This window comes from Solanum stenotomum, chromosome 10, assembly GCF_019186545.1.
Source record: "Solanum stenotomum isolate F172 chromosome 10, ASM1918654v1, whole genome shotgun sequence".
In the NCBI taxonomy this organism is placed as follows: Eukaryota; Viridiplantae; Streptophyta; class Magnoliopsida; order Solanales; family Solanaceae; genus Solanum; species Solanum stenotomum.
The window spans coordinates 25,876,382-25,902,673 of NC_064291.1; the positions used below are offsets into that span (position 1 = coordinate 25,876,382).

A 26,292-nucleotide genomic window follows, 5' to 3' on the forward strand; every position below is an offset into this window, starting at 1 on the left:
TCAAAATTTCAGTTCACCACTTTCCACATCAATAAGGGCTTTTTCGGTAGCCAAGAATAGCCTACAAAGAACAATAGGGACCTCAACATCAATCTCATAATCTAGGATCACAAAATCAGCCGAAAATATAAATTTGTCTACCTTCACCAAAATGTCATAAAGGATGCCAATAGGGCACTTGATAGAGTGATCGGCCATGAGAAGACGCGTAGTTGTAGAGTTAGGCTCACCTAGCCCAAGTTTTTTGGAAATGGCATAGGGAATCAAGTGTATACTCACCACCAAATCACGCATTGCTTTAGCGAATTGGACATCCCTATATTGCAAGGGATAGTAAATGCTCATGGGTCATCGTTCTTGACTACCGTGTTGCTTAACATAATGGCACTACAACTATGGGATACTTCAACCGTCTCAAAATTCACTCTTCTCTTCTTAGTTACCAACACTTTCATAAACTTTTCATAACCCGACATTTCTAACAGTGCCTCCACCAAAGAAGATTAGTAGAAAGAGTCTTAAAGACGGAAAGAAAATTTTGGAACTTCACGTCTTCATTCCTCTTCTTCAATCTTTGAGGGAATGGTGGAGTAACTTTGGGCAGCGGTTTTGTAGGTTCCAAGGGAGGAACAATCCCCACATTTTACTTTTTAGCATCACCAGAAACAACATTTTTTGGTGCATCATCAACCTCATTGGAAGTTTTATTGTTCAACTCTTCGGCAATTTTATCACTCTCAAAATCAAAAACTTCCCTTTTACTTGAACTTATATTATCATCATTTGACACACCGCTTCCCACAACCTTACCACTCCGGATCAAGATAGCAATGCATTGTGCATTATCACTCTTTGGATTTGTCATGGTATCACTAGGAAGACCCCGTTTTGGCCTCAGATTGAAGTGAGCAGAAATTTGACCCATTTGAGCCTCAAGTTGTTTTATAGAAACTAAATGAGAGGTCATCGTTTGATTCAAAGAGAAGAAATCAGCCTTCATCTCCTTGAGCACTTATCCGATCCTTGTACCTTGTTTAGGATGCGGGCAAGCATATTCTCAGTCCAAAAGCTTTTGGGGTCGGCATTTGGTTCTTTAGGTTTTAGACGGTCATGAGAAGACACATAACGATCTCTATCACCATCCCTTTCTCTTTAATGTGCACCTCTATCACGCCAATCTCGTTCCCTATCTCTCCAACCACCATCACGATCTTTGTTCAAACCTTGATTCCCACCCGGCCTATGATAAATTGGACGAGAACCCCTACTTTGTTCGACAAGAATTGTACCTCTTCATTATACATGTCATCAAATTATGCATTATCCGAGCTCATTCTAGTACTAGCACCAACTTTATTCACGGCCTTATAACCCCTCCTATGACATGTTTCATCAACAAGTCTATTTGGATCATCATCTTGGCCATGTTTTCATCATGTTCTTGCTTCTTTTCCAATTGTTCTTTGGTCAACCCAACATTGAGAGGAGACACATGATCCTCCCTTGTATGTCATGGTTGATTAATCTTTGTTGTCTCATAATGCAAAGCCGACGCCACGGCAAATGGTTGTCTCATGATTCCACCCCAGATAAGTTGAATGGTGACACTGTTGTTGATAGTGTCAAGACTGCGGTAGAAATATTGAAAGAGCACATTGTGTGGCAACCCATGAGTAGGACATTGGAGAAGCAGCTTTTGAAACGTCAACCAAGTTTCATGAATAGGCTCACCATCAACCCATTTGAAATTTTGAATGTTGTCCCTCAACTTCAACATCCTCGAGGGAGGAAAAAAACATTCATAGAAAACCTACGTGAGCTCCTCCCAAGAATTAATAGAGTCCCTTGGTAGTTTGGCCAACCACTTTGTTACTTCCCCCACTACAGAAAAGGGAAACAAACGGAGCCAGATTGACTCTTGAAATATATTCTTGAAGGAGAATGGTCCACACATACACAACATTTTGAATGTGATCATGAGGGTCTTCATGAACAAGTCCTCCAACGAAACCTTTCATTTGCAGCGGCTGAAGCATAGTTCCGGTCACATGGAAAATAATGTTGCCCACAGTTGGGGGCAAACGAATAGCACTGGAGCTTCCCATTTGATATGTATTGACATCATTCAAGTTTTTGATGTCGTCATTGTTCCCAAGTTGACTAGCCGCATTGGTCCCATTCACACTCATTTCTTCACCTATTGAGAGCAAACAACAAGAACACTAATAAGAGAGTTCTTCTACAACAAAATTAGTCCAAAAAAATACTTTAATAAAAGAATTTTAAGCACCAATCCCCGACAGCCATCATTTTTGATAACGCTCAACTACACCTCTTATAATTCGAAGCGTAGGAGGTCGCTAACAAGTATAAACCCAACGGTGATTTGGGGTCGATCCCACGAGGAATGGTATTGAAGAGAATTCAAATATGAAGTACGAGAGTGTTCTAACTTCTTGTAAAATGGAAATAAACAAAACGTAACATAATGTAAATCAATAAGTTTCAATTATCAATATTAATAGAGTTTGGTAGCCTATTATTAACAAAGGCATTTAACGTGGGGTTTGAACAAGTAGAGAGGCGACCTTAGGAGTGTGAGCAATCAAATACTAATTTCACTTAATGGGCAGTAAATAATTTTTTTAAGTCACTGAATCTCAATGGTTAGGATGGATTGTAACTACAACAACCATAATTCAATCAGCTATAATGTTTCAAGTAAGTTCTTTCAAACCTCAAGTAGCTTAACGATGCAAAGCAACCCAAATCCTTAATTTAACCCACTTTATCAAGATGGGTTGTGAAGACAAGAGTCAATAAAATTATCATTCATATACTCCACCTTAAGCGTTTTTCACAAGCAAGACTAGAGAGCTAAATCTAGGACTGAATTTGCAACTTCAATCCATAAATGGAAACATGAGTAACTAATTGAACCCATTTCAAAACAACATTAAAACAAGAGATTTACAATACCCACAAGCTGATTTGAGTATTCAATTACATAATCACACTCCTAAGGTAAGGGGGTTTAGCCAAGCATAATAACAAGTAAGTAAGAGTTACCAAAAATATGCTCCATCAGAATGCCATAATCTTCATTACTCAATGTCAAAAATTTATACTAAAACCCTCAAACCTTAATATCTTAGATCATAATCTCTTAGAGAATAAATATAGTCTCCCAAAAATCACTTTTCTCTCTCTTCAAAAACCAATTTATATGTTTCCAAAAACTTCCCAAGATTTCACCTTGAGACCAAATCGGCAATATTAGTTGGGTTCGCTGAATGACTCGATGATCCGTTGATGGGCAGGCCTTATCGCCAAATTTCTGCTTCAGCTTTTTAAATCTTGACTTTCCAGTTGGCGAACCCGATGGACGTCACCGAATGACTTCGGCGACTCACCGTTTGGATCTTTTTTTGCCAATTGGACTTGGCTTTCTTCTCTAGTTGTTCTTATCATTTAGGAGATCTGAGTCGGGCTCATCTTTTCATTCGGCAATACGCCATTTTGCATTTGAGTTCACCGAGTTTGCTTTATTTATGATCCAAACTTGCTAGATCATTTGGCGAGAAAACTCACTTGGTGAGTCGCCGAGTGAATTTTGTGAGCTCCAACCTTACTTTTGCTTAACTATTCCAGCTTTTTTTTTCTTCTTTTCGCAATGTAATGTCCTTGCCTTGTTCTTAAGCCTTCATGGCTGCACATACACAATTTAACATCAGTTATGAACACAAAATAGGCATTGAGGACACTAATTAATAAAATAACAAGCCCTAAATGAGTCAAAATCCTGACTCCTCACACTTTCATGTTAGCTCTCATTGAATACGGTTATAGACACCCTTATTGAGCTAATTGTGTTCTTGATTTACTTGAGCACAACTAAAAGTTTAAGTTGGGGTGTTGATGAATGGTACATTTGTACTCATTTAAGGCCTATTTAGCTCAATAATTAGTGTCCTCAATGCCTAATTATGTTCTATTCTAACGATATCTTGATGATTTGCATCTATGAAGGCTAAAGGACAAGGCAAGGATGAATGTTTGAAAGAATGTCCAAAAATGTAGGAAGTGTAAATTATACTCTGATGATCACCAAACAAGATGGGTGAATCTCCTAACGAGCATGATATTGCCCAAACTTATAGTGCACTGGGTTTCTTTCTCAAGGCTGGTTGGCAAAGTCATGGCGAAACAATGTTGCGCCAAATGCAAGAGGCAAAAAGGATGAAAGTCATCAAAGATGATAAAATGGAACTTCAAAAGGCGAACAAAGGTGACGATCAGCGACTTGCTCAACGAGAAAAGTAGACTCAAATGGACAGCCAAATAATGGTCAAACATCGGAAGCCTAGATCAAGAAAAAAGTGAGATGAAGCATGATTGGTGACTCACTAAATGATATCGACAAGCCCGACTAACGTCTCCAAGTGAGAACTGCATTGAGTTTTGGGCCAAATTTTGAAAAACTATAAATATCCCAGAGGAGAGAGAAAAAAGGGGTTCAAAATTCGTGAGAAAAAATCTGAGTATTGTAGAGAGAGAAATACTCCTCATTAAGTAAAAACACCTTCTTGTTTTTTGCAGTTTGTGAATTGATAATCTTGAATTTTCTAAATTGATGTTGAATTCAAAGTGGTTTGCTTGTAAATTCTCAAATTCATGTCACCTATAGTCAATTTCATGCAAGGTATACTATCTTTGCTTTTGTGATGAGTGGATAAAACCCCAATCTCGGGTGTGATTATGGGGTTGGGTGTTGATTTAACTTAGTGAATATGTTGAATTGCTCTATTTTAGAACTATTAATCATGGATTTGAACTGTTACCATGTATTTAATATATAAATCAAGGTGACCAACATGATTTTAGCTTCGATCTCGCATCGGTGCTCGAAAGAGACCGATATGAGTGGTTGATTAGGTTTATGTTTGTGATTTACCCAAGCTTAATTGTAAATTCAAGGTAGTGGGTTGAGTGAGAATTGCATGAATGAGACCAAAAGGTGATTTCATGAAATTCTATTATGAGATCGAAATAATATTAACATAATTAAAGATGATCTAGCTTATCCATGATTATCTAGTTTTACTGAGCAATTCGATACTAACCCTGTTGATCTCAATGTTAAATCCCCACACCCCTAGAGTTAATTAATCTCGTGAACTTTTGCTTGCTTTAACATTGGTATATTTCTGTTCCTGAAATTTTGTTGTTAAGTTTGGTGGAATCATCCACCCATTTGTCATGTTTACTATGTAAGATTAGTTGCGATTTAATCCACTAATTGGATCCTTAATCTTGCGCCATTCTTTATGGGATTCGACTCTAACACTTAGTTGATTATTTTTATTGACGACGATCGCTCACTCTTTGGAATTGTTTTAGAGAGTGATTTGACCATTATCAATTAGTAAGCTCTATCATGCTCACACTAGCTTAAGGAATTGTTGCTCCATCTTCTCAAATCTATCGATGGAGCTAGATCTGAGATCTAAGTATCAGTCAAAAGTATTTTCTTTGAGAGATCAAACAAACTGTCTAACATGATGAGCACCATATCTTTCAACATTATTGCAAGTTTTTATTAAGTCTGCTACATGTTATTTTGATTTCTCTTGTCGTCAAATTGCTACAACTTAGAAGATTAAATGTTGGCCTGTATCTTGAAGTTATCAATGCTTTGTGTATATGACTTTACAGATGTAAGAGATGATTTGGATGTCGACTCAAATTTATCCTTGATTGCCCGCATGATAAAATCCTTTAATTGATCAACATGAACCAAATCGTCGATAGACACTTAAAACTTATTGAACGTTATTTCTTTGTTTGCGAAGAACTCTTTTTTCTCTTCTATTTCATGTAGCTTCACAGATGATTTAGTTGACTCTTCTTCCTCCATACTATTTGTTATATCTTTCATTTTGGTAATTTAGGTTCATTTGACCTTTGAGGTTCTTTGATAAATCTGCAGCTGCTTTCGTCAAATTTGCAAGTTGTTCTTCTATGGTGAAAGCTTCGATCACCATCGCTTGCACAATCATCATAGAGGATAAAGAACAATGCAAAAGATCACTTGGATAAATCTCGGATTGAGAAGTGAAATAAGGAAAGATTGGAGAAGATCTAGCGCTCAAGACACCATCATCATTCTGCTTGATGGGATCGTTGAGCAAATGATGGCATTCGTATAACAATCTTAGTCGATCCAAAGATCTTGATACAACCTCACCAATGTTGTTCCCTCATTCTAGAATATACGGAGATGATATTCTTCTTTTGAAGAAGATAAATTGAAAATCTGAGATGACTTGGATGGTACTTAAAGCACTTGTTGTCCCAACATTTCAGCTTTACTCCTTCTAATTTGGTCAAAATCTCCATGGCAACTTGAGAGACATTTTTGGGGTCAACATCTTCCAAAGAATCTGATTCAGAGTTGATATTTATTGCGGCCATATTAATAATTTTGAACTTTGAATAAAAGAGATGAGAGGTAAATATTGTCCCACTAGGCATGCCAATTTGTAACCAATTAAATTGTGTTCTTCAAAAATAGAAATCAAGAAAGGAGAAATAGCGACAAACAATGATATTTATATTTCAATAATTTATTTGATGGTTACAATATTGATAAAATATATTCTTCTAATTCTTCTCCTCAAGATCGTCAACTCAAAAAATTTGTTTTGTTCTTGAATTGATGAAATACTTATTGAAACTTCACCATGAATGCAGAGCCAAGCTTTAATCACAATCGTGGAGATATGACAACTTGCGGCTCACAACATGGAGAAGAAGACTTTTTTGTGTGCGGAAAACTTGTGGATCTCCACTGAATAATAGAGGTTTTCTATTGATTGCATCTCTATCTCTAGTCATATTAAGACACCTTTATAAAGTTGTGAACTGAGATTTTTGGGGTATTTTGAACTTCAAGTAATTTTAGAGGACCTTGGGCTTGAAGAACATGAGATGAGTTGGGGTTGGATTGGTTATTGGTCAAAAATCAAAGTCAAACCAATTTAATCATTTTTTAATTATTAAAATCAAATCATACCAAATATAATATACATTTATCAGTTTGGTTGTTATCTGTTTTTGTTCAATTTGATTCAATTCGATTGTTCATACACAAAAATTAAATTAAAAAATAAGGTTGAAACGAAGGATAACCATACTACCCATCATCCACTTGTTATGGTCCTACAAACTTGTAAGAGGAGTTTTGATTTTTATCCAACAATAAGAAATTTTTTTTAAAAAAATATGTTGTTTTTGTTAATTTTTGTTGATCTTGGAGTTGGTTTCGATTTGGCATTCTGCTAGACTTTTGGTTTGGACTTTTTTATATTTTTATAAATAAAATTTTGATGAAAATATTTAAAAATTATTCATAAAAAATGTATATAATTTGTCTATTTGTATCAATTATTTTTTGAATTCATTTTTAGACTAAACCAAAATTAAAATTAAATTAGATATTAAGAATTTTTAAGAATATAAAACCAAATTGATCCAAATCCAAATAATATTTAACTTTTTAATTGATTTGAATTGGTTTATAGGGAAAGAATGCATTTTCATTTAGGGAGCCGAAAAGGTTAAACAGAAAATGATATAAATAAATAAATAAGCATGGAAAAATATTCCTTTTGTTTCATATTAACTGAATTTTTGAGGCAATGCACTCTTATTAAGAAAAACATTGAAGTACATAATTCAAACAATACAAAAACTATTATTCTTTGTGAAATAATAAATACTCACTCTATTTTATATTTAACTGAATTTGTGAGGGAATACACACTTATTAAGAAAAAAAATATTTAAAGACATAATTTATTCATACTTTTTAGTTTTCACTATTATCTTTTGTGAAATCATAAAAATAACTTTGTAAATAATAGTACTCCCTCTGTACTAATTTATGTGATTTACTTTGCTTTTTAGTAAATGCCAAAAAGAATGACACACTTTTATATTAACTAACAACTTAATTATAAAATGTCTATTTTACCTTTAATGAAATAATTTACCGTCACACAAATTTCTATCATTCATTTTTTATCACAAGTTTTAAAAGTCTTTCATTTCTCTCTTAAACTCAATGTCGAATCAAACTACCTCACATAAAATAAGACGAAGGGAGTACAATTTATCTTTTAGAAAATATCAATATTTATTAAAGAAAAGTACAAATATGAAAAACAATTCAAATATGTGTTAATATAGAGAGGTAGAGAAAGCAAGAGGCGTGCATACTCTTGTTTACATCCAACGACTAAACCAACCACTTTGTTTTACCCTCAATCCCAAGTCCAACATTTAGGGACCACTGATTTATAGTTTTCCCTTCACCGGAATATATTGACACTAGCACCGAAGCTTCCTCTTTTTATCTCTCTCTCTTAGTTTTCTTTCTCCCCTTTGCTCTAAGTTCTGTCTACAAAAACTTCATATACTTCCTGTGCGTGCCCTCTGTTGTTATTAATTCTCTCTCGTTGCACTTTCTGAAATCCCAACAGTTCAAGTTCTTATCATCTCTACTATATTCTTCCGGGTTTAATTGATTGATGAGTTTCTGATAATTTGTATGTAGAGTTTCAGACACTTTCTGATAAGTAATGAAATACGTTGTGAAATTGTGTGTTTTATAAAATTGTTCATTGTCACAAGAAATGGATATGCCGGATGAAAATTCACAAATTTTGAGAACTAGTTTACCGGAACAGTCATCGTCGGACGTCAAACCGCTAGAGCACCAGCAGACGCCGATGTGGCTCAACAGGGAAATACGTTTACCACAAAGTCAATATACTGTTGCCGGCGCTGGGGAGAATTTGCAGTCCGACTCAAACCAGTGGTTATCAAGGTCGATTTTACAGAGGAATATAAGCGATGTTCAGGCATCCAATGATTCCGAGTTGAATAAGGACGAGTTTGGTGAGAGTGAAGTCGTGAATTGGCAAAATGCGGGGTATAAAGCTGAAATTCTGGCACATCCATTGTTTGAGCAGTTGTTGTCAGCCCATGTGGCGTGCTTACGAATAGCAACGCCTGTAGATCAGTTGCCAAGGATTGATGCACAGCTGGCACAGTCGCAGCAAGTAGTAGGCAAATATTCCAGCCTTGGACATGGGAATCTTGCTGATGACAAGGAACTTGATCAGTTTTTGGTAAGCTTTTTCTTCTTCTTTCTTTTCCTTTTATTTTAGTACATATGCAATTGCCTTCAATAGATTTTATATGAGTATTAGGTTTGAAATTTCACGGATTCCAAAAAGTTTGTGTGCTCTTTCAGGATTCGATTCTACTTGCTTCATGGATTGAGTGAATTAGGAGAGGATTGTCTGAGCCTTGTTTTTCAAATCCTCTGTCTAAATTAATGTTTTCACCCATCTTTAGTGGTAATTCTGGAAAACCCAAAACAATTAAAAATAGATGTACGTTCAAAATTTCAGTCAAGAAATCATGTTGCTGTGACTGTAGGTTGATTTTAAGAATTTGATACCATATGGAGAGAGTTCCGAATTTAAGAATTTGATGCCATATGGAGAGAGTTCCGAATTTAAGAATTACTCGTATTATCTTTGCCGTCCTTGCATATATTTAATCAACGGTTTGGTTGAAGATGATTTATATACCACAATTGTCTTAGCTCATATGGTCCTTTAAATAATAGGACAACTGAATTAAATGTCAAGACTTGTCAGCTCATCAATTTGTGTGGCTCCTACTTATCTTCTTAGAAGAGATCAAAATTTCTTTTTGGAAATTACTAGCCACAAAACAGAAAATTTAGTGAGGCATCAACATCTTAGGCAGAAAGATATATCATGTCATCCCGGAGCAGGAATTTCAAGCTCTTTTCATTGCTCAAGTGATAATTCCAGGAATCTCAAGTAGTATCTTAACAATTTGACTACGTATATGTATATGCAAGAGAAGAACTTATGTCAGATTAGGTGAATGGGGCCACTAATTATTGCAGAGTGCTACCGTTAGACCTTATGTCCTGATTATAATGGAACAAGTAATATTTTCTATTTGTACTTATATCTCATTGAGAGACTTTTCATAAAGTAGTTTCAACTTATTAGAAGGTTGATAAAACCAAGATCAAATGTTAAGTTTAACCTTAAAAAGTTTCCATCTAATTATAGTCTACTTAATTAATGAACTCACACCATTTATTGCGCTGTATCTCAGTTCTGCAGTATTATATTTTGGCCAAGTGACACAGTTTGTTATTGAATAAAAAGTGTAGCCTAAGTACCTAGAACTCATGTGTTTCTTCAAATGGTGTGGAATAAAAAGAAACAAAATAATAACTCTAAAGCGAATATTCCCTTGATGTTTATACTAGCTTCATCTTGCTCTTAGGGAGATATCTCTTATTCACAAACTGATCTCAAAATTGCTTGGTGCTAGAGCTTATTTTTACTCTCAATTTGTTTTGTAGACACATTATGTCCTGTTGCTTTGTTCTTTTAAAGAACAACTACAACAACATGTTCGTGTTCATGCAATGGAAGCAGTTATGGCTTGCTGGGAAATCGAGCAGTCGTTGCAAAGCTTAACTGGTAATCCATTATTCATTTTGAGACATTTTTATGATTACAATTTACAGTGACTTTTGTGATTTTCTTCTGTTGATTTAATATTTCCTGAAAATATGTTTGGACTGTGAAAGTGATATTGCATTCATTCCCAATCTAATTCAAGAAATAACAATTGCATCTAATGGATTCGGTTCCTTTGCAATCCAACCTGAATATAATTTTATTTTTATTCTTCTTATTGGATTCAATACTATCACAATGAAACTTTCATATAATCTCAGATCAGACTTCATTCTCTTATCTCTGTTATAATCTCTATGTTGCTATTTACTCTCTTGAACTAAGTTAGGTCATTTTAACCTGCATAAATGTTGCGCATATATAAGTCCAAGGGAGAGATGGAGAGATTTGTGTAATGATTTGCCTGATATTCATAATTCACTTAAATAGGTCTGTTATCTTTTTTTAGCGTGCCCCCTTTTAGAACAGAACAACTGTACGATAGAGTTTCATGTCATTTGTTCAAATTTTAACATTTGATTTCAGTGGTAGAAACTTTTTTTCCATTATATCAGGTAAGTTCTTAAACATAAATGTGGCGAGTCTGTTAGAAGTATCAAACTAGACAGTTCTAAGGTCTGTGGTTGGTCTTGGGAATTGCAAGCATGAAAACATGGTAGCAAATGATCATCACATTGAGTTAAACTATTGAGCTCTTTGAGTCTTCTCTCGGTGATGTTTTAAGCTACAAATATGACTATTTATAGAAATGCATTTTGTTAACCTTCTCATGCCTGTCATACAGTTGAGGAAGAAAAGTAAAAAGTGCATTTTCTCTATAGTCAATTGGACTTGTTTCTCTTTGAAGGACATTATTTTTTTTCCACCTATTTGGTTTGATACTTCCTTGTGGTTTGAGGCTGCTGATAAAAACTAATGAATGGAAAAAAATATGATTTTCTCTATATGTGTATCCCCTGTTCAGTATGGTAGAATACACTTAATTCTTTTCTCAAAGATCATAAACAGTTCTAAATCAAACGACTTGTGCATGATATCTAAAAAAAAAATTTAACTTTTCATGTGTTTGTCTCTTGTTTTCTTTTTCTTTTGGGGAAGTTGAAATTACTTCCTGTTAAGTTTATCACTGTTATCTCTTCTTTGTATCTTTTCCAGGCTGACCTGGTTACATTACCTTGATACACTGTAAAAACTGCATAAAACGTTTTAGCCATTTACTAAAGATATATTGTTTCTACATGTGTGTGTTGCTTATGCAGGAGTTTCTCCAGGAGAAGGTACAGGTGCTACAATGTCTGATGATGAAGATGAACAGGTGGATAGTGATGCCAATTTGTTTGAGGGAAGTTTAGATGGTCATGATAGCATGGGCTTTGGTCCTTTGATCCCAACAGAGAGTGAGAGATCATTGATGGAGCGTGTGAGGCAGGAGTTAAAGCACGAGTTGAAACAGGTAAAGGAGCTATATTGTTCTATGTAACTGTGTTCAACGTAACTCATCCAACTCCTTTAAATCATAAATAGGGTTACAAGGAAAAACTAGTGGATATTAGAGAGGAAATTCTTCGAAAGAGAAGGGCAGGAAAACTCCCCGGCGATACTACCTCTGTCTTGAAAGCTTGGTGGCAATCACACTCAAAGTGGCCATACCCCACTGTAAGCTTTTAGTTGCCAATCCAGTCTTCCACGCTGAGTTAATTGACCTGTGGACGTACTAAATAGCATCCTTTTTTCTCTTGCAGGAGGAAGATAAGGCAAAACTGGTACAAGAGACAGGTCTTCAACTAAAGCAGATAAATAATTGGTTTATTAACCAAAGGAAAAGGAACTGGCACAGTAATCCTTCCTCTTCTACAGCTTTGAAGAGCAAACGCAAAAGGTATTATGTAAGTTGAGCATAGATAATAAATTGTAAATGATTTCAAGTAACTTAATTATTCAAATCTAATCCAGGTGAATCTGAAAATTCTACTCATCATGTAAGGGAAGTTATTAGCAAGCTTCCTTGGACGAGCTACCAAGTGTCCAGCTACTATCTGTATGTAGTATATAGAAAGATGGACTCATTCAGTTAAAGCAACAGGTCAGTTATTTCGCAACTGCAGGACAACTACAACTATTACAGACAGATCCTACTTAATCAAAAGATCGATTGATATGATGATTTGTTGAGGAAAAGGCTAGTTATTTACGTAATTGTCTGATGGGGAGGGCGTACGGTGACTAATATATGTCAATCACAGTCAACTATAGTTTAATCACAAATTAGTTGGGATTGACTACATCAATATCTGTATCAATTTTGTGTGCACTTGAATGGGTGGAAACCTCAGTGACTCGATCATGCAGCTTGCAAAAATTACTACCACATTTTTGTATGGGGTTAGATATGGGGGATGTACAGTTGAATAATCCCAGTTTTATTAATACTTTTCTTGTGGTCATGTAAGAATTAAGATTGGGTAGGTATTCTTAGCTCTATGCATAGATGACTCATATATCGTGTTATCGTTTACAATGTGACGAAAAAATAAAAAAGAAAAAAGAATCGTGTGGTGGTGTTACTATTATGGATACAAATATTTGCATGGACGGAACTCGCTTAGATTCAGAAATTATATTTACCTCAACGTTGTTGACATGTTTAAGATGGAAAGCAGTATGACAATTGCAGGTAAGAAATTAGTATATTATATTGGATCAAAACAGTACATCAGTCCATGGTGAGATCGACTTGACTAGTGTTACTTTAATTTGTTGCGACCTATGTAGTCAAATGATCAGGTTCTTTGAGTAAATGTGCAAGAAGATAAATTACAAAACAAAGTAAAATCAACGCAAGTATTTAGCGTGGAATACTACTTGCTCAAGGGACACAGAAACTACGATCCGCCTCTGTAGGATTTTTTTCAAACTATGTCCACTAAACTGGAGCAATTTTAAGATTTACAATCACCCTTGTAACACCTAAGGAATAGTACTCCCAACTTGTGCCCTCTTAACTCTTCTCTTCAATGACACTTCCCCTTCAATGAAGTACCTTACAAATACAACGCATATTACAATCATTTACGAAGTAATGAAGATCTTGTTTTGGAACCACTCTAAGAAACTAACTATTACAATTGAAGAACAATATAGATAAAACTTGATAGGAATATTTTTTTTCATCGTAGAAATAGCTTCTTCTTCGAGACTCTTTGTAATGACTCTCACTTTGACGACTCTCTCTTTGTGTGGTCAAACTCCAAATATTTATGTCGTGTTGCTTATATAGGAGTAAATAGAGGTCCTGTAGTTCTCCAATCCAAACACGTGAATTGGTTCAAGTCTTTTTATGAATTCAGTTCTAATTTAACTTGCTTTAAATCTTCTTCACGCGTTGGGATCTTTTTCCTAATTCAAAGTTAATTCCATGTGCTTAATTAAGAATAATATTTTCCAATCTTGAACTCCAGTTCCTTATAAAATTGGATGGTGTAATAATCCTAAAGTCCTCACAAAACTACTTCTTCATTGCAGTTTCCAATTCTACTAGAGGAACAAGTTCTAAATTCTTCACTTCTTCTTAGAGATTTATTGAACTTTACTCTTCAATAAGTCATAACAGTTATCCATGAGCCATTACAGGCAACCAATGCTGAAAAACATATCAATGGTGGAATTCCACACATAATCATATATCAAAATCGTTACAAGATCTGCAATCAATCAACAGTAACACCATCAGGATAATCATATCCCCACTGACCTCAAAGTGGTACAATCTATGTATCTCATCCGTCTCATTGGCCACTCACACAATCACTTATTTGTACACACATGCTATTTGGTCTTTGATCTTGTCTATCTAGTCATGACCTTAGGTGTCCATGCACAATATCTATGTGGTACCCGATTCCACACACAATTACTTGTTCATAAGCCCACATCCGACATGAGTCTCTCATCATCATGACAGTATATATATCCATCACAAAAAAAAATTCATACTAGTGTAATAACAGATAGAACATACACACACAATTGTTTGTCCATAAGCTTACATCAGACTGAAGCTACTCATCGTCAAAATAATGGATGTATTCTAACCATAACAACATATCTCAGTATGCTCACTGTTCCAGTTATCTCTCAGGACAACACAATAAGGACAAAATAATCAGAAGTGCATAATTATAAACATTAGTCATAATAGGTAGTTTAACAGTTCACATGCTTATTCAACAAGCATCATTAGATCAATAATAACAAAACTTAGGCTATGTATGAAGGTCAATCAACATGATATACAACTCATATTACATACAAGAGACAAATTAAAGTGTAACTCTAAGTAAATATGTAGTTTTTGTTAAAGCCAAAAGTCCCACATTGGTGGTTAATGAGATGGGTGGACTCCTTATAAGGCTTGGGCAATCCTCCTCCCTTTGAGCTAGCTTTTGGGGTGTGAGTTAGGCCTAAGACCTAATTTAACATACAGAGCAGAGCCCATCTCACACTATGTTGGGGCCCAAAAAATAAAAAATTGCCCAAAAAATACCCATGCACCAAATTCTAAGCACTGGGAGTGAGGTGGGTCAAAAAATGCCCAAAATTGCCCACGCACCAGATGCTAAGCACTGGGCGTGAGGTGGGGTGTTAATTGTTAAAGCCAAAAGTCCCACATTGGTGATTAATGAGATGGGTGGACTCCTTATAAGGCTTGGGCAATTCTCCTCCCTTTGAGCTAACTTTTAGGGTGTGAGTTAGGCCTAAGCCCTAATTTAACAGTTATCACAGTTGCTTTCCTTCACTTTAACGTATCCAAGTCATATTACCAATTTAAAGGAATTATTCAATCATTCTTGACTTAATTAATATTTTAGGACTAATCCCTTCTCACATGATTTCAGTACCACTTGATAACATCATCTTTTAGTCCTCATTGTGTAACAACTCGGATTTTTGAAAAAGGAAAAGATAACATTTTTGTGGCTACTGTTTGGGTTCTACAGGTCCAGTCTATGGGCCATAGATGCTTCTATGGACCGTAGAAGGCATCCGTAGAAAGTGGGTTGAATTATTGGGAAACCGTTCTACGGTCAACCAAGAAGGTCTGTCAAACGCATTATGGGTCATAGATAGGGCTCGTCTAAAGGTCCCAGACTTAGTGAAATATTAAGGTCAAAGTTGAGTTCTATAGTTGAGGTCTACGGACAGTAGAAGGTTCTACGGGTCGTAGACCAATCTCGTCAAAATTATGCTTTAAACTAGGCTCGAGTACTTAGTTTATGGTTGACCAGTACGGACTATAGGGTCACACTTATAGACCTGTTCGACAGTTAATTTTTCAGGGGATTTTGGGTGTTTTTCCTAAGTGTCTAATACATAATATATGTTGTTTTTGACCACCCCTATTCTAAGATCTATACACGTATTTTAAGTCCTAAAACTTCCCATTCTAAGATCATTCTCCTAAATCCCAAATTCTTTCCAAGTTCTTCCCTCAAATTTCTATCTCAAGCTAACGAAGAAGAAGCTAGGGTTACACTTCAAGGTCTCCAATTCACCATAGCTTTTGGGCTTTGATCATCAAGGTATGTTAGTATTCACCTATGGAGTTATTTCCTCCATTGGGTCCAGAAAGATCCAAATTCTAAAAGTTTAATTCTTAATTCAAAGTTAGAATTTTAGTCTATCTTCACGAGTTCTTTTCAATTATGATTCAATTAGTTACTTTCTATCTTATAATGCATGAATTGATGTATTTAAATGATTTTGAGTTGAATTCATATGAACCCATACATGATCCATGATTTTTGAGTATGAACACATGATGAAGCTTATGAAATGTGAAATATAAATATATGAAGATATGCACATTTTTATGAGATTGATGTATATGACTTGAGGGTGATTTTAGATGAAAGTATTCATGAAATTATGGAAGATATTCTCACATTAGTATTCATAAGGTTTAAAGGTTTTCTCACGTAAGTTTAATCAAGATTTAAAGAGCTATTCTAAATGACTTTCTCTTGGATTGGTAGCTTAATTATGCATGTCCATAGATGATGAAATGAATATGATTAGTGACTATTCAGTGGGATTTACTTAGTACCGAGAGGATATTGAGATGGAGGCTCTCTCATTAGTAGAGGTCGGGTCTCTAGTATCAATCTTCCTGTCTGTAACTATGTTCCATCTTAGGATGTCTTAGCTAGTGGATCCACGTAAGCTAGAAGTTTATGGTCCTTACCTTGGCAAGTAGGACATCTCTTTTTGCTGTGGAATAGACACAAGATTCAATGTTTTAGCTCATATGGTATATGTCGGTTAATGGTAAACATACCACAGTATGTCACTAAGTTACTATCAAAGTATCTCACAAAGGATTTTAATCTACTGAACTTCTAGAAACCCTAGGTCAAGTTAATAATAGGGAATCAAGAATCTGACTAAATTCTAGGGACCTAATGGGAGAGAGAAACCCACTAGTGAAATCCCACATACCTGATGAAACTTGTTGCGTTCTTGAACTAGGGTCTTGACTCCTTTCTCCTCATAGCGTTCTAACTTTCTAAGTTTTGATGAATGATTTGACTTAGGTAAGTTGTAGTTATGTTTCAAGGCTAAAACTAACCAATACTACGTAGTTTAGGGTTAAAACAACGTAGTCTAGGGGTCCAACGAAAAAGGAAAAGATCAAAAGACTCCAGACTTAATTGCTATCGGACTTATCGACGGACGAGACTGATGGACCGTCGATCGACTGACGGTCACTGCTGGTCAACCGTCGATCAATACTGGAGGTTGGTTTCTGGGGGTCTGATCCACGGTCCGTGGTCTGACCTACGGTCCATGGGTCGACCCTTAGATGAATTTAGGGGCTGAGTCCTTGAGGGGTTGCAGATGTGGACCACGAACCACCAGCACGGGCCGTGGGTCACCCTACGGTCCGTGTGTGGCGTCCGTGAGTTGCACCTGCAACTTCAGGAAATCTGTTTTAAGGTCTGTTTTCGGATACGGGGTTTTACAACCTCAAAGTAGGAACATAGAACAATACGTACAACAACAATTAAATTGATGCATACAGACTTCTAGTCTCACATCTTGAAACGAAAATAAATGGATGTTTGTCCATATGATCAGAAGTGCAAATGCCCGGTCCTCTCGTTGAACCACAATCACACATTTGGTCCTCTCATAGAACCCAAATCCAAATTGTTAGTTCACTGGCGTTGTATCCGATCCATCAATAGTCAGTTTACCAGCGTGGTACCCGAGCCAATCAACAATCACAAATGACCATGCACAATCACAAACACAATGAACAATACCACTTGAAACCACAAGTCACAAGAAACAAGTCCATTGAATAAGATTATCAATATGATATCATTTCATATGTCTCTCTATATATGCTCTACCATGCATTGCACAAATGATACGAAAAAGTAGTAGACATGCATACCTACATAACTTGGAAACATACAACCATGACCTACCTCGAATCAAGCCTCTTGGAAACTCCTAAGAAATCGAGTTTTTCCTTTTCAAAGTGCCTTGACTTGTTCTTGATCTAAAACAAAAAACAAAAGCAACAATCAAACTACAATGACCTATTAATACCCAGATTATAATCAAATTCTATTCCTAAGCCAATTCATGATCATCCTCCCCAACTTAGGGATTTTTCCACCATGAAATCATGCCAAAACCCTTCCCCAAGAACAATAACTTCGATTCTACGGTTTAAGAATAAAAGTGCAAGGTTGGGGAGTAATAATCTGACCTTTACTAACGAATTCCATGGGAAATTGAGTGCAAACAACCCTAAATCGCCCTCCTAAGTCAAAGAATAAAAGTGCGGAAAATAAGAGGTTTTGGGGTTGTTTCAACATAAAATATCATTTCGCCCCTCTATAGCGCCCTAGCCTGCTGTTGAGACTTTGCTATAGCAGAATCTACTCTGCTATAACGGTTTTCACACTCCACTATAACAAAACTTACTCCATTATAGCAGTTGCCCACTTCGATATAGGGGTTTGAGACCTTCTATTGCGGAATATGCGAACTTTAGAGACTCACAAATCCCTCAAACCTCATATTTCACAACATACCTCCTTCCCTTAATGACCCAAACTATCCCTTTAACATTGAATTCGATTTGGGAGTTCTTTTTGTGCAAATTTAATTCCATGATGCCCTATAGGTACCTTAATGTATTTCCTACGAGAATCTAACAACCAAACCAAGAAATTCCACCCCACCCATTCTCGTTTGTCCCTAGACCGCAGCTAACCCCAATTTCGTCTAAGCCTGACCTAGCATAAAATATTTTAGTCACTAGCCAAAAGTGTTTTGGTCCAAATTCTCACTATTGGCCTACTCATTAGGATCAGAATGGATCTTTACAAAAAGCTGCTCCATGGATGCTTTTTATTTTTCTTCATGCCAACACAGAGCCTCTGAAATGAATTTTGCACTCAACAAAAGAAGTGTATAGGATAGTATCATTACAAGCCATTATGTACTAGTAGACATCATAGGCCAACTCTAGTTAGAAACTTGCAATACATAAGTCAAACAACAAGTAGACCAGACATTCAACACATAGAAAACAATCTACCAACCAACAAGTATAACCAAACTAGGATAGACCATATTAGATAATAGGTTACACAACCATCAAGTATCCGAATGTATCAAGAAAACTCAGAAATTTCAATAATAAACTCAAGCAACAACATTGGTGAACACATGCTAAGGGTGTTTTTTTGCCCATCTAGCCGTGACCAGTACGGGAGCAACTTCATCACTGTACGGTACCGACATAGTACACGACCCTCTGAATATAGATAATCACTCAAAGCTCACCTCAAACATGAACCACTTATTAATTAGAAGGTTATGATTACCCTTATTCCTCTCAAACATATAACTCAGTATACCATATCTATAAATATAATTGCAACACAACAAATTCAATTGTTTCATCAAGGGTTAACTTATGCAATCCTAAGCATAATAACCACGTCATCAATTACAACATGTTTGAAGACCAATCAACAAGCATTTAACTTAAGAGTATACATGGATCTAAATCAAGTATAAATTTCAATTTAATCGTAACCTACTTCAATTGAAGAACCCCATTACAAAATATTCCGTAAGAGCTTTATTTTTTCTCAACACTTTAAATCGTTCACAGTCTAGACGAAACAGCAATACAATATTCAATCATTGATTCTACAGTTCTTGGCCTTGGGGATTAATCCCCACTGATTTTACCCTTATTCATAGCCTAACCGATCAAGTTGGGATTTTCACTCATAAATTTTTCCCAACTCCCAATGATTAATGTTGAAGTGAAGAAATTCTATGATAGGAAGTAAAATTTAATAACCTACAATAATTTTTACATCCATTTAGGACTATCCATAGATATTTTTCATAAAATCATGAACTTAGTACCCAAACCCAAGAACCATCATAAATCTATTCAAATGCTCACATGAATTAAATGTGTTAAGCGGTGTTTGATGAGAGTAATGATCTTACCTCAACGATGAAAAAAATCCTAGTTGGTGGAAAATCATCTCTCTCAAGTCTAAGAAAAAGCTTTTGGATATTAGGAAAAAAATAATCAAATTAATCGAAAGAAGACCTTAAGTTACTGTTGATGGCTGCTATGACAGCCACTTGATCGCTATGGTGGTCTCGTTGTTGCTACCAAGTGGCCGCTATAGCAATCCCTCGGCTTGTTAGATGGCTGCTAGAGGTCACCTAACTGCTATGATGACAAGGGTCCTGCTTTCGCAAATATAGGGAGTAACTTGGAGAGAGTTTTCAAGCACCCCTATTTCACAACACACACTGAACATTAGGACGACACAAATATGTCCCATTGCAAACATCACTATAACCAAAGTTCTACGTAACCGTTTTCTATTTTGAAAGTTTCTATGATTCACTAGGTCCCTCAACTCAAATAATCAAAAATTAAAATCATTACCCATTACACTACCGTATATTCTATAGAGACAATCTCTAAATCCTACAACACTTTGTTTTCATCAATAGCTGTCCTAGCTTGAAATATTTACAAAGTTTCTTCCTCGAAAAACTTTATCCATGATGGGTCGTTTTTAAAACATTTACTCTGTAATCTACAAAAATGAATCTGCCTATACCAGAAATGACTCTTTGCAATATAATCTTAAAAAAATGTTTTTGTTAAGAATTTAGCATGAACGACATAATGGAATCTTAAAAATGTATCTATATAGACCTTTTATTGTTTTTGTTTTTATTTTTATTTTTGTATATTAGTGCAAAACTAGTATCTAGCTCATCAGGGGCGGCTCAAACTCGATGGTGGCCTAAGGTCAAACTCAAACTAGAGGCCTTAAAAAAATTATAAATATTTTTATTTTAAATCTATTTTTTCTATTTTTTTTAGATGCAAAGTTGTTAATAATTTTTGTGTAGTCAATCTCTTCTAGTAATTCTTTTTCAATCGATAATATAGCCAAACCACTTAATCTTTCTTGAGACATTGTCGATCTTAAATAAGATTTTATTATTTTTAATTTTAAAAAACTTCTTTCAGTTAAGGCAACTGTTACGGGAATTGTTAACATTATTCAATAAGCAATGTAAGCATTTGGAAAAGAATAAAGTCTTTTTATTAGATTGAGTATCTCAATTAGAGTGTTGTCTTCTACTTTTATGATTTCCCTTAACACTTTTAATTCAGAAAATCAATCTAAACCGTCAATATCGGAGTGAGTATTATGTTTTAAGGAACATTCAAGATTAAGACAATATACTTCAAATTGTTCAAATCTATTTTGAAGTGAAAAGATGGCTTGGTCTACTATGTATAAGAAGTAATCAACTCTAAATGATTTGGGCTGCTGCAATATATTTTTCTCCAAATTTAAAATATGAATTATCAATAGAACAAGTAAATTCTTAAGCTTTGAATAAGAGAGATATAAAATTAGAATTTAGAGAGGAGAAGTGAGAATAAATAGAAGAGAGGAAGGGAGGAGGATAGAATATATAAAAATAAAATTAGAAAAAAAATAACTTGTACATTAAGAAAAAAAGTACACAAGTTTTTATTGGAAAGTTAAAAAGTCAGTCATAACTCATATATATCACTTCAGCCGTTTGCATTTTTTTTCCAACCGTTTGCATTTTTTTTCCAGCCGTTTGCATTTATTATTGTCTTCATTCTAATTTTTTTTTAAAATTTAATCTTACCTAATTAACTAAAAAATGGGGGCCCCTAAAATTGGGGGCCTAAGGCAAAGGACTTTTCCTTAAGCCTAACCAGCCGCCCCTGTAGCTCATTATCAAATTTAGAATTACCATATTAAATGCTACGATAAGGAGTTCTCAAAAAAAATAAAATATAATACTTTAGTAGGGCCAAATTACAATAAAATTATAAGAACTTGCCTAAGCGTAAAGGTCCTTTACCTATTAATTATATTTTTTTCAGCAATGGTTGCTTTAATCATTGATCTCCCTAGGAATATAACCTTTAATTAGTCGGGTTAAACCTGATATAATCACAATAAACCTATTCTGTCTATAATATTTATTCAAACTAACCTTAGTTATTAGTTGTTGTAATTACCCAATTTCTTTTATACTACCTTATAACATTATAAGAAAAATACTTTTACAAAATGTAACTTAAGTACCCTTTCTACATGATGAGAAAAACACTTTCACAAAATGTAATCAAAGTACTATTTCAACATGATAATAAAAACACTTTTACAAAAATGTAAAGAATGTACAATAACAACATGATAAGAAAAATAATATTACATGATGTAAAGAAAGTACCCTTTCAACATGCTAAGAGAAACACTTTACAAAAATTTAATAAAAGTCAATATGATAAAAAAAACAGTTTTACAAAATGTAATAAAACCACCCTTTCAACATGATAAGAAAAACACTTTTATCAAATGTAATGAAACTACCCTTTCAACATGATAATAAAAACACTTATACAAAAATGTAAATAATGTACAATATAATTTCAATTTTTGTGGGATTAAATTTTTTTCTAGCCATATTACCTAATAAAACTTTGGTTATTATCACTCGATTTCCAAGTCTAATAATTATCAAGCTTTTTCCATTACACAATACCGATGATTGATCTATAGTTCTAATAACATCAGTGGGACACCAACTTTTACAGTGATAGAATGATTTACAAATCCCGAACATTTAATAGTGTTTAGAAATTCTGGTTTATATATATTATCCAATGATGAAAAAGAATGATCGGACAAACAAACAGCATCAAAACTCATATGAGTCCTTTTAGTATTTTGATTAAGTGAAATCATATAGTCATTGATTGATTCAACCATATCAAGAGTTGGTGCTACAACTGCTCTTTGTTTTAGGTAATTTGTATTACTGGAATGACTAAAATAATCAGGATATGTACTTTTGACGATTGCTAATATTGGATCATCACAAGTACTTATGAGAAGATCAACTATGATTTTTAGTTTTTCAATTTCCTCAATAGAATTTTCATATCTTCCATCACCAATGCCCAAAATCCAATATGCAAAATCTCTTGATTCATCTAAATGTGAGTCTAATTGATTTTTCTGCTTTCTCATATTCCTTATCATCTCCAAGACTTCATAAAATGCCCATAACTAGGAAAAATTTAGAGTAGCATTAACAATATCTTGCCCTGTTCCTTTTTTAACAATTGGCAAAATTTGTCTAAGTCACCACCTGAACCAACAATTTTCCTACCTAAAGGTTTATCAAAGAGTGTAAAGACCTCCCTCGTCATTATGCCCAAACTTTTAGTGAAAGAAAACAAGCGAGAAAACAATAGTGAGTTAAAAAATCCAGTCTAGGCTAGGCTTGGACAAAATTTAGGTGAGGTAAGGTCAGGGCGATTCAAGGAAAGAAATGGGTGGAACATCTAAGTGAAGTTTATTTTTCTTCTTTCTAAGACTTAGGGAGTATATATGACTTTTCAAAAGTGAATTAGGGTAAATATAACTCCCGATGTTGAACTTGACGTGGAGGGGTTGGTTCGGAATGTCAAGGTTCAAAGGTGTGTCATGAAATATAGGCTAGTTTTTGAGGATTTCTGACTCTTTATCCCATGCAAGACACTATAGCGGTTGATTTAATTCCCTCTATAGATGGAGATCCCACTATAACTTCGTCACTATAGCAAGATCGGGCCTCTATAGTGGGGTTAGTTGTAGTTAATGCTGAAAAATTCTAAAAACCACTCATTATTTGGAAATTGCATTTTAGGGAAGAATAGGAACCTAAGGAGAATTTCATATGTTTTCCATCCTTGTCATAGTAAAGGTAAGTAAATTACTCCCCTAATTTAAAATTTTTATTCTAGAGTCTCAAATTTTGTGGTGGTGATCTTAGTGGTAGATTTAATTTAATTTAATTATGGAAAAACCCTAGAATTATCATGAAATTGGCATAGGGTAAGGGATTATAATTTAATCTGGGTGTATTTAGGCCATTTATATATGATTATATGTTATATTGATTGTTTATTGACCAACAACAAGCTAGGTATCATGACAAAGGGAAAACTCAGGTTATGTAGCATATTCCAAATTTGATTTGAGGTAGGTGATGGTTGTTTATTTCTTGTTTATGTTATATGTGCTTGCGAACTACTTCGTTAGTATTATATGTATAATGTATGACTAGGGAAATTGAAGAAGTATAAGATTAAGTGTTAACTTGTGTCAATCTCATGCAATGAATGCGTTTACTTGGGTGCATAAGTATGAAAATTATGCATTGTGAATGTGATTGTGATTGTCAGTTTGCTCGAGTACCATGCCTGGTAAATGCTAATGGTTGGATCGAGTACAACACCTAGTACATGATATCTCTTGGTTGGCTCGAGTACCACGTCATGTACATGTTACTAATGGTTGGGTCTTGTAGCACGTCTCGTACATGGGATTGTTGTGTGTGGGTTATATAAGTGAACCGAGTAGGTTTTGTTGTAATGTTGTTGATATTGTTATTTGTTAATTGTTTATGTTATCTTTTTTTCTTAACTTGAGGTCACCTATTCGTATTTCATATAACTGGAGCTGGCCGATGATCCTACTAGTACAATGTAGATTTTGTGTACTGATGATGCACTTGCTCTTTCTTTGATGAGTATAGGGCATATGTCGACGACTGCTTTCCGACCTCAATTGCGACCCTACTACTTTTTGAATCCAAGGATGACTTGCTTCCTTCGAGCAGCTATGGATTCCTCTTTTCCCTCTAGTCTATTTTTCAAACTTAGACTATTTTTTATCTCGGGGTTGCTTTCCCATATTCTAGATTACACAGATGTTTTGGTATACAATTTTCAATTTCTTGGGGGTTACTTCCACAATATTTGGTGATAACAATTTTTGTTTATGAAACTTGTTCTAAAGTGTTGAGAACTACTTCTTTTTTGTTGTTTAGTTGATGGTATGTTTGTAGATAGCAGGTTCTCCCACCGAGGTTTTAGTGTGGGTGCTTTTGATGATGGGTTAGGTTGTGAAAAAGTTGGTATTAGATCCTAGGTTCGTTGGTCTCGTCGTTCTGAAACAGGTCTAGTAGAGTCTTCAAGAATGGTACAGAGATATATGTACATTTTATAAAAAGGCTACATGACTCTAGGAAAGTGTATCTTCTTTTTTCTTTCGTGCTATAACTTGATTCTAATTGGTATCTAGCGATCCAAATTGGTACTAAACTTCTTCAATCTTTATCCATAGATGGTTGATACCATATGGAATGGAGTGAGAGTACTAGCTCCATTTGCAAAACTAGCAGAACTAGCAGTGCGAGGGTGAGGGAAATATATAGTTAGATTAAGGGGTAGGGGTAGAGGGAAAGCAACACCCGCCAGGAGTGGAGCCTTGCGGAGCTCAGGAGGCAGCTGGGCCGAGGCCGGTGACCTCTCCCCCATCCTAATTTCATGTTGAGGAGGACATAGAGGTAGAGTTTCAAGAGGGTGCTAACACAAGATTCCAATTGGTATCTGAACTCATTCATTCATTGTCCACAGATGGTTATCACCAGATGAAAAATAGTGAGAGTATTAGCTCTATTCATAGAACTCGCAATGCGAGTGCGAGGAAGGGGTAAGGAAGATGAAGGGGAAGGGGCAGAGGGAGAGCAACACAGATTAGGGATAGAGTTGAGATAAGAGTTGGGCAAACGAAAAAGACCCCTCCCCCACCCCTGGTTTATTTTGAGGAGGACATGGAGGTAGGGTATGAGGAGGGTGTTGAACCCAATATAGTGATATAGGTTGGGTGTGTAGGTCTTTCCCCTATGACTTATGAGGTTGTTCAACATGTGATGACCTTCTTAAGTGGGATAGCGGGTAATGGAGTCACTCATAATGTGACGATTACTCATGATCTAGGTGCTTATCCTATTGCAACCAATGCTCCCATGATGGATGAAACTTTGTGTACTAATGCATTTTTGTATCCCATACTAGGCATTGTCATGACCAGGAATGGGCATGAGGTGTTAACTAAGATTTTGAAGCTAAAACCTCCGGTGTTTCATGGTAATAAGAATGAGGATTTTTTTGAGTTCATCTTGTATTATTACAAGAGCTTCCATAAGCTGGGTATTGTGCAATAACATGGAGTGAAGTTTG

General features: G+C 35.2%; 2 protein-coding genes across 4 annotated transcripts; one reads left to right on the top strand and one right to left on the bottom strand.

The window, feature by feature from the left end:
* LOC125842846 (uncharacterized) lies at nt 1-925 on the bottom strand. Its single transcript, XM_049522140.1, has 2 exons — nt 648-925; nt 1-316 (listed from the first exon to the last, which is right to left on the bottom strand). The coding sequence occupies exons 1-2, from the start codon at nt 923-925 to the stop codon at nt 1-3; spliced, it is 594 nt and encodes a 197-aa protein (XP_049378097.1).
* A 7,364-nt stretch (nt 926-8,289) lies between these two features.
* Nucleotides 8,290-13,045, top strand: LOC125878288 (homeobox protein knotted-1-like 3). Of its 3 annotated transcripts, none has more exons than XM_049559511.1 (6): nt 8,290-9,194; nt 10,481-10,601; nt 11,861-12,054; nt 12,126-12,257; nt 12,344-12,480; nt 12,586-13,045. In XM_049559511.1, the coding sequence occupies exons 1-6, from the start codon at nt 8,697-8,699 to the stop codon at nt 12,674-12,676; spliced, it is 1,173 nt and encodes a 390-aa protein (XP_049415468.1). In that variant the 5' UTR covers nt 8,290-8,696; the 3' UTR covers nt 12,677-13,045. The 3 variants fall into 3 exon arrangements, with proteins under 3 accessions (XP_049415468.1, XP_049415470.1, XP_049415469.1); XM_049559513.1 differs by having other exon boundaries at nt 12,555-12,839; XM_049559512.1 differs by lacking the exon at nt 12,586-13,045 and having other exon boundaries at nt 12,344-12,496.
* The last annotated feature ends 13,247 nt before the right edge of the window (nt 13,046-26,292 follow it).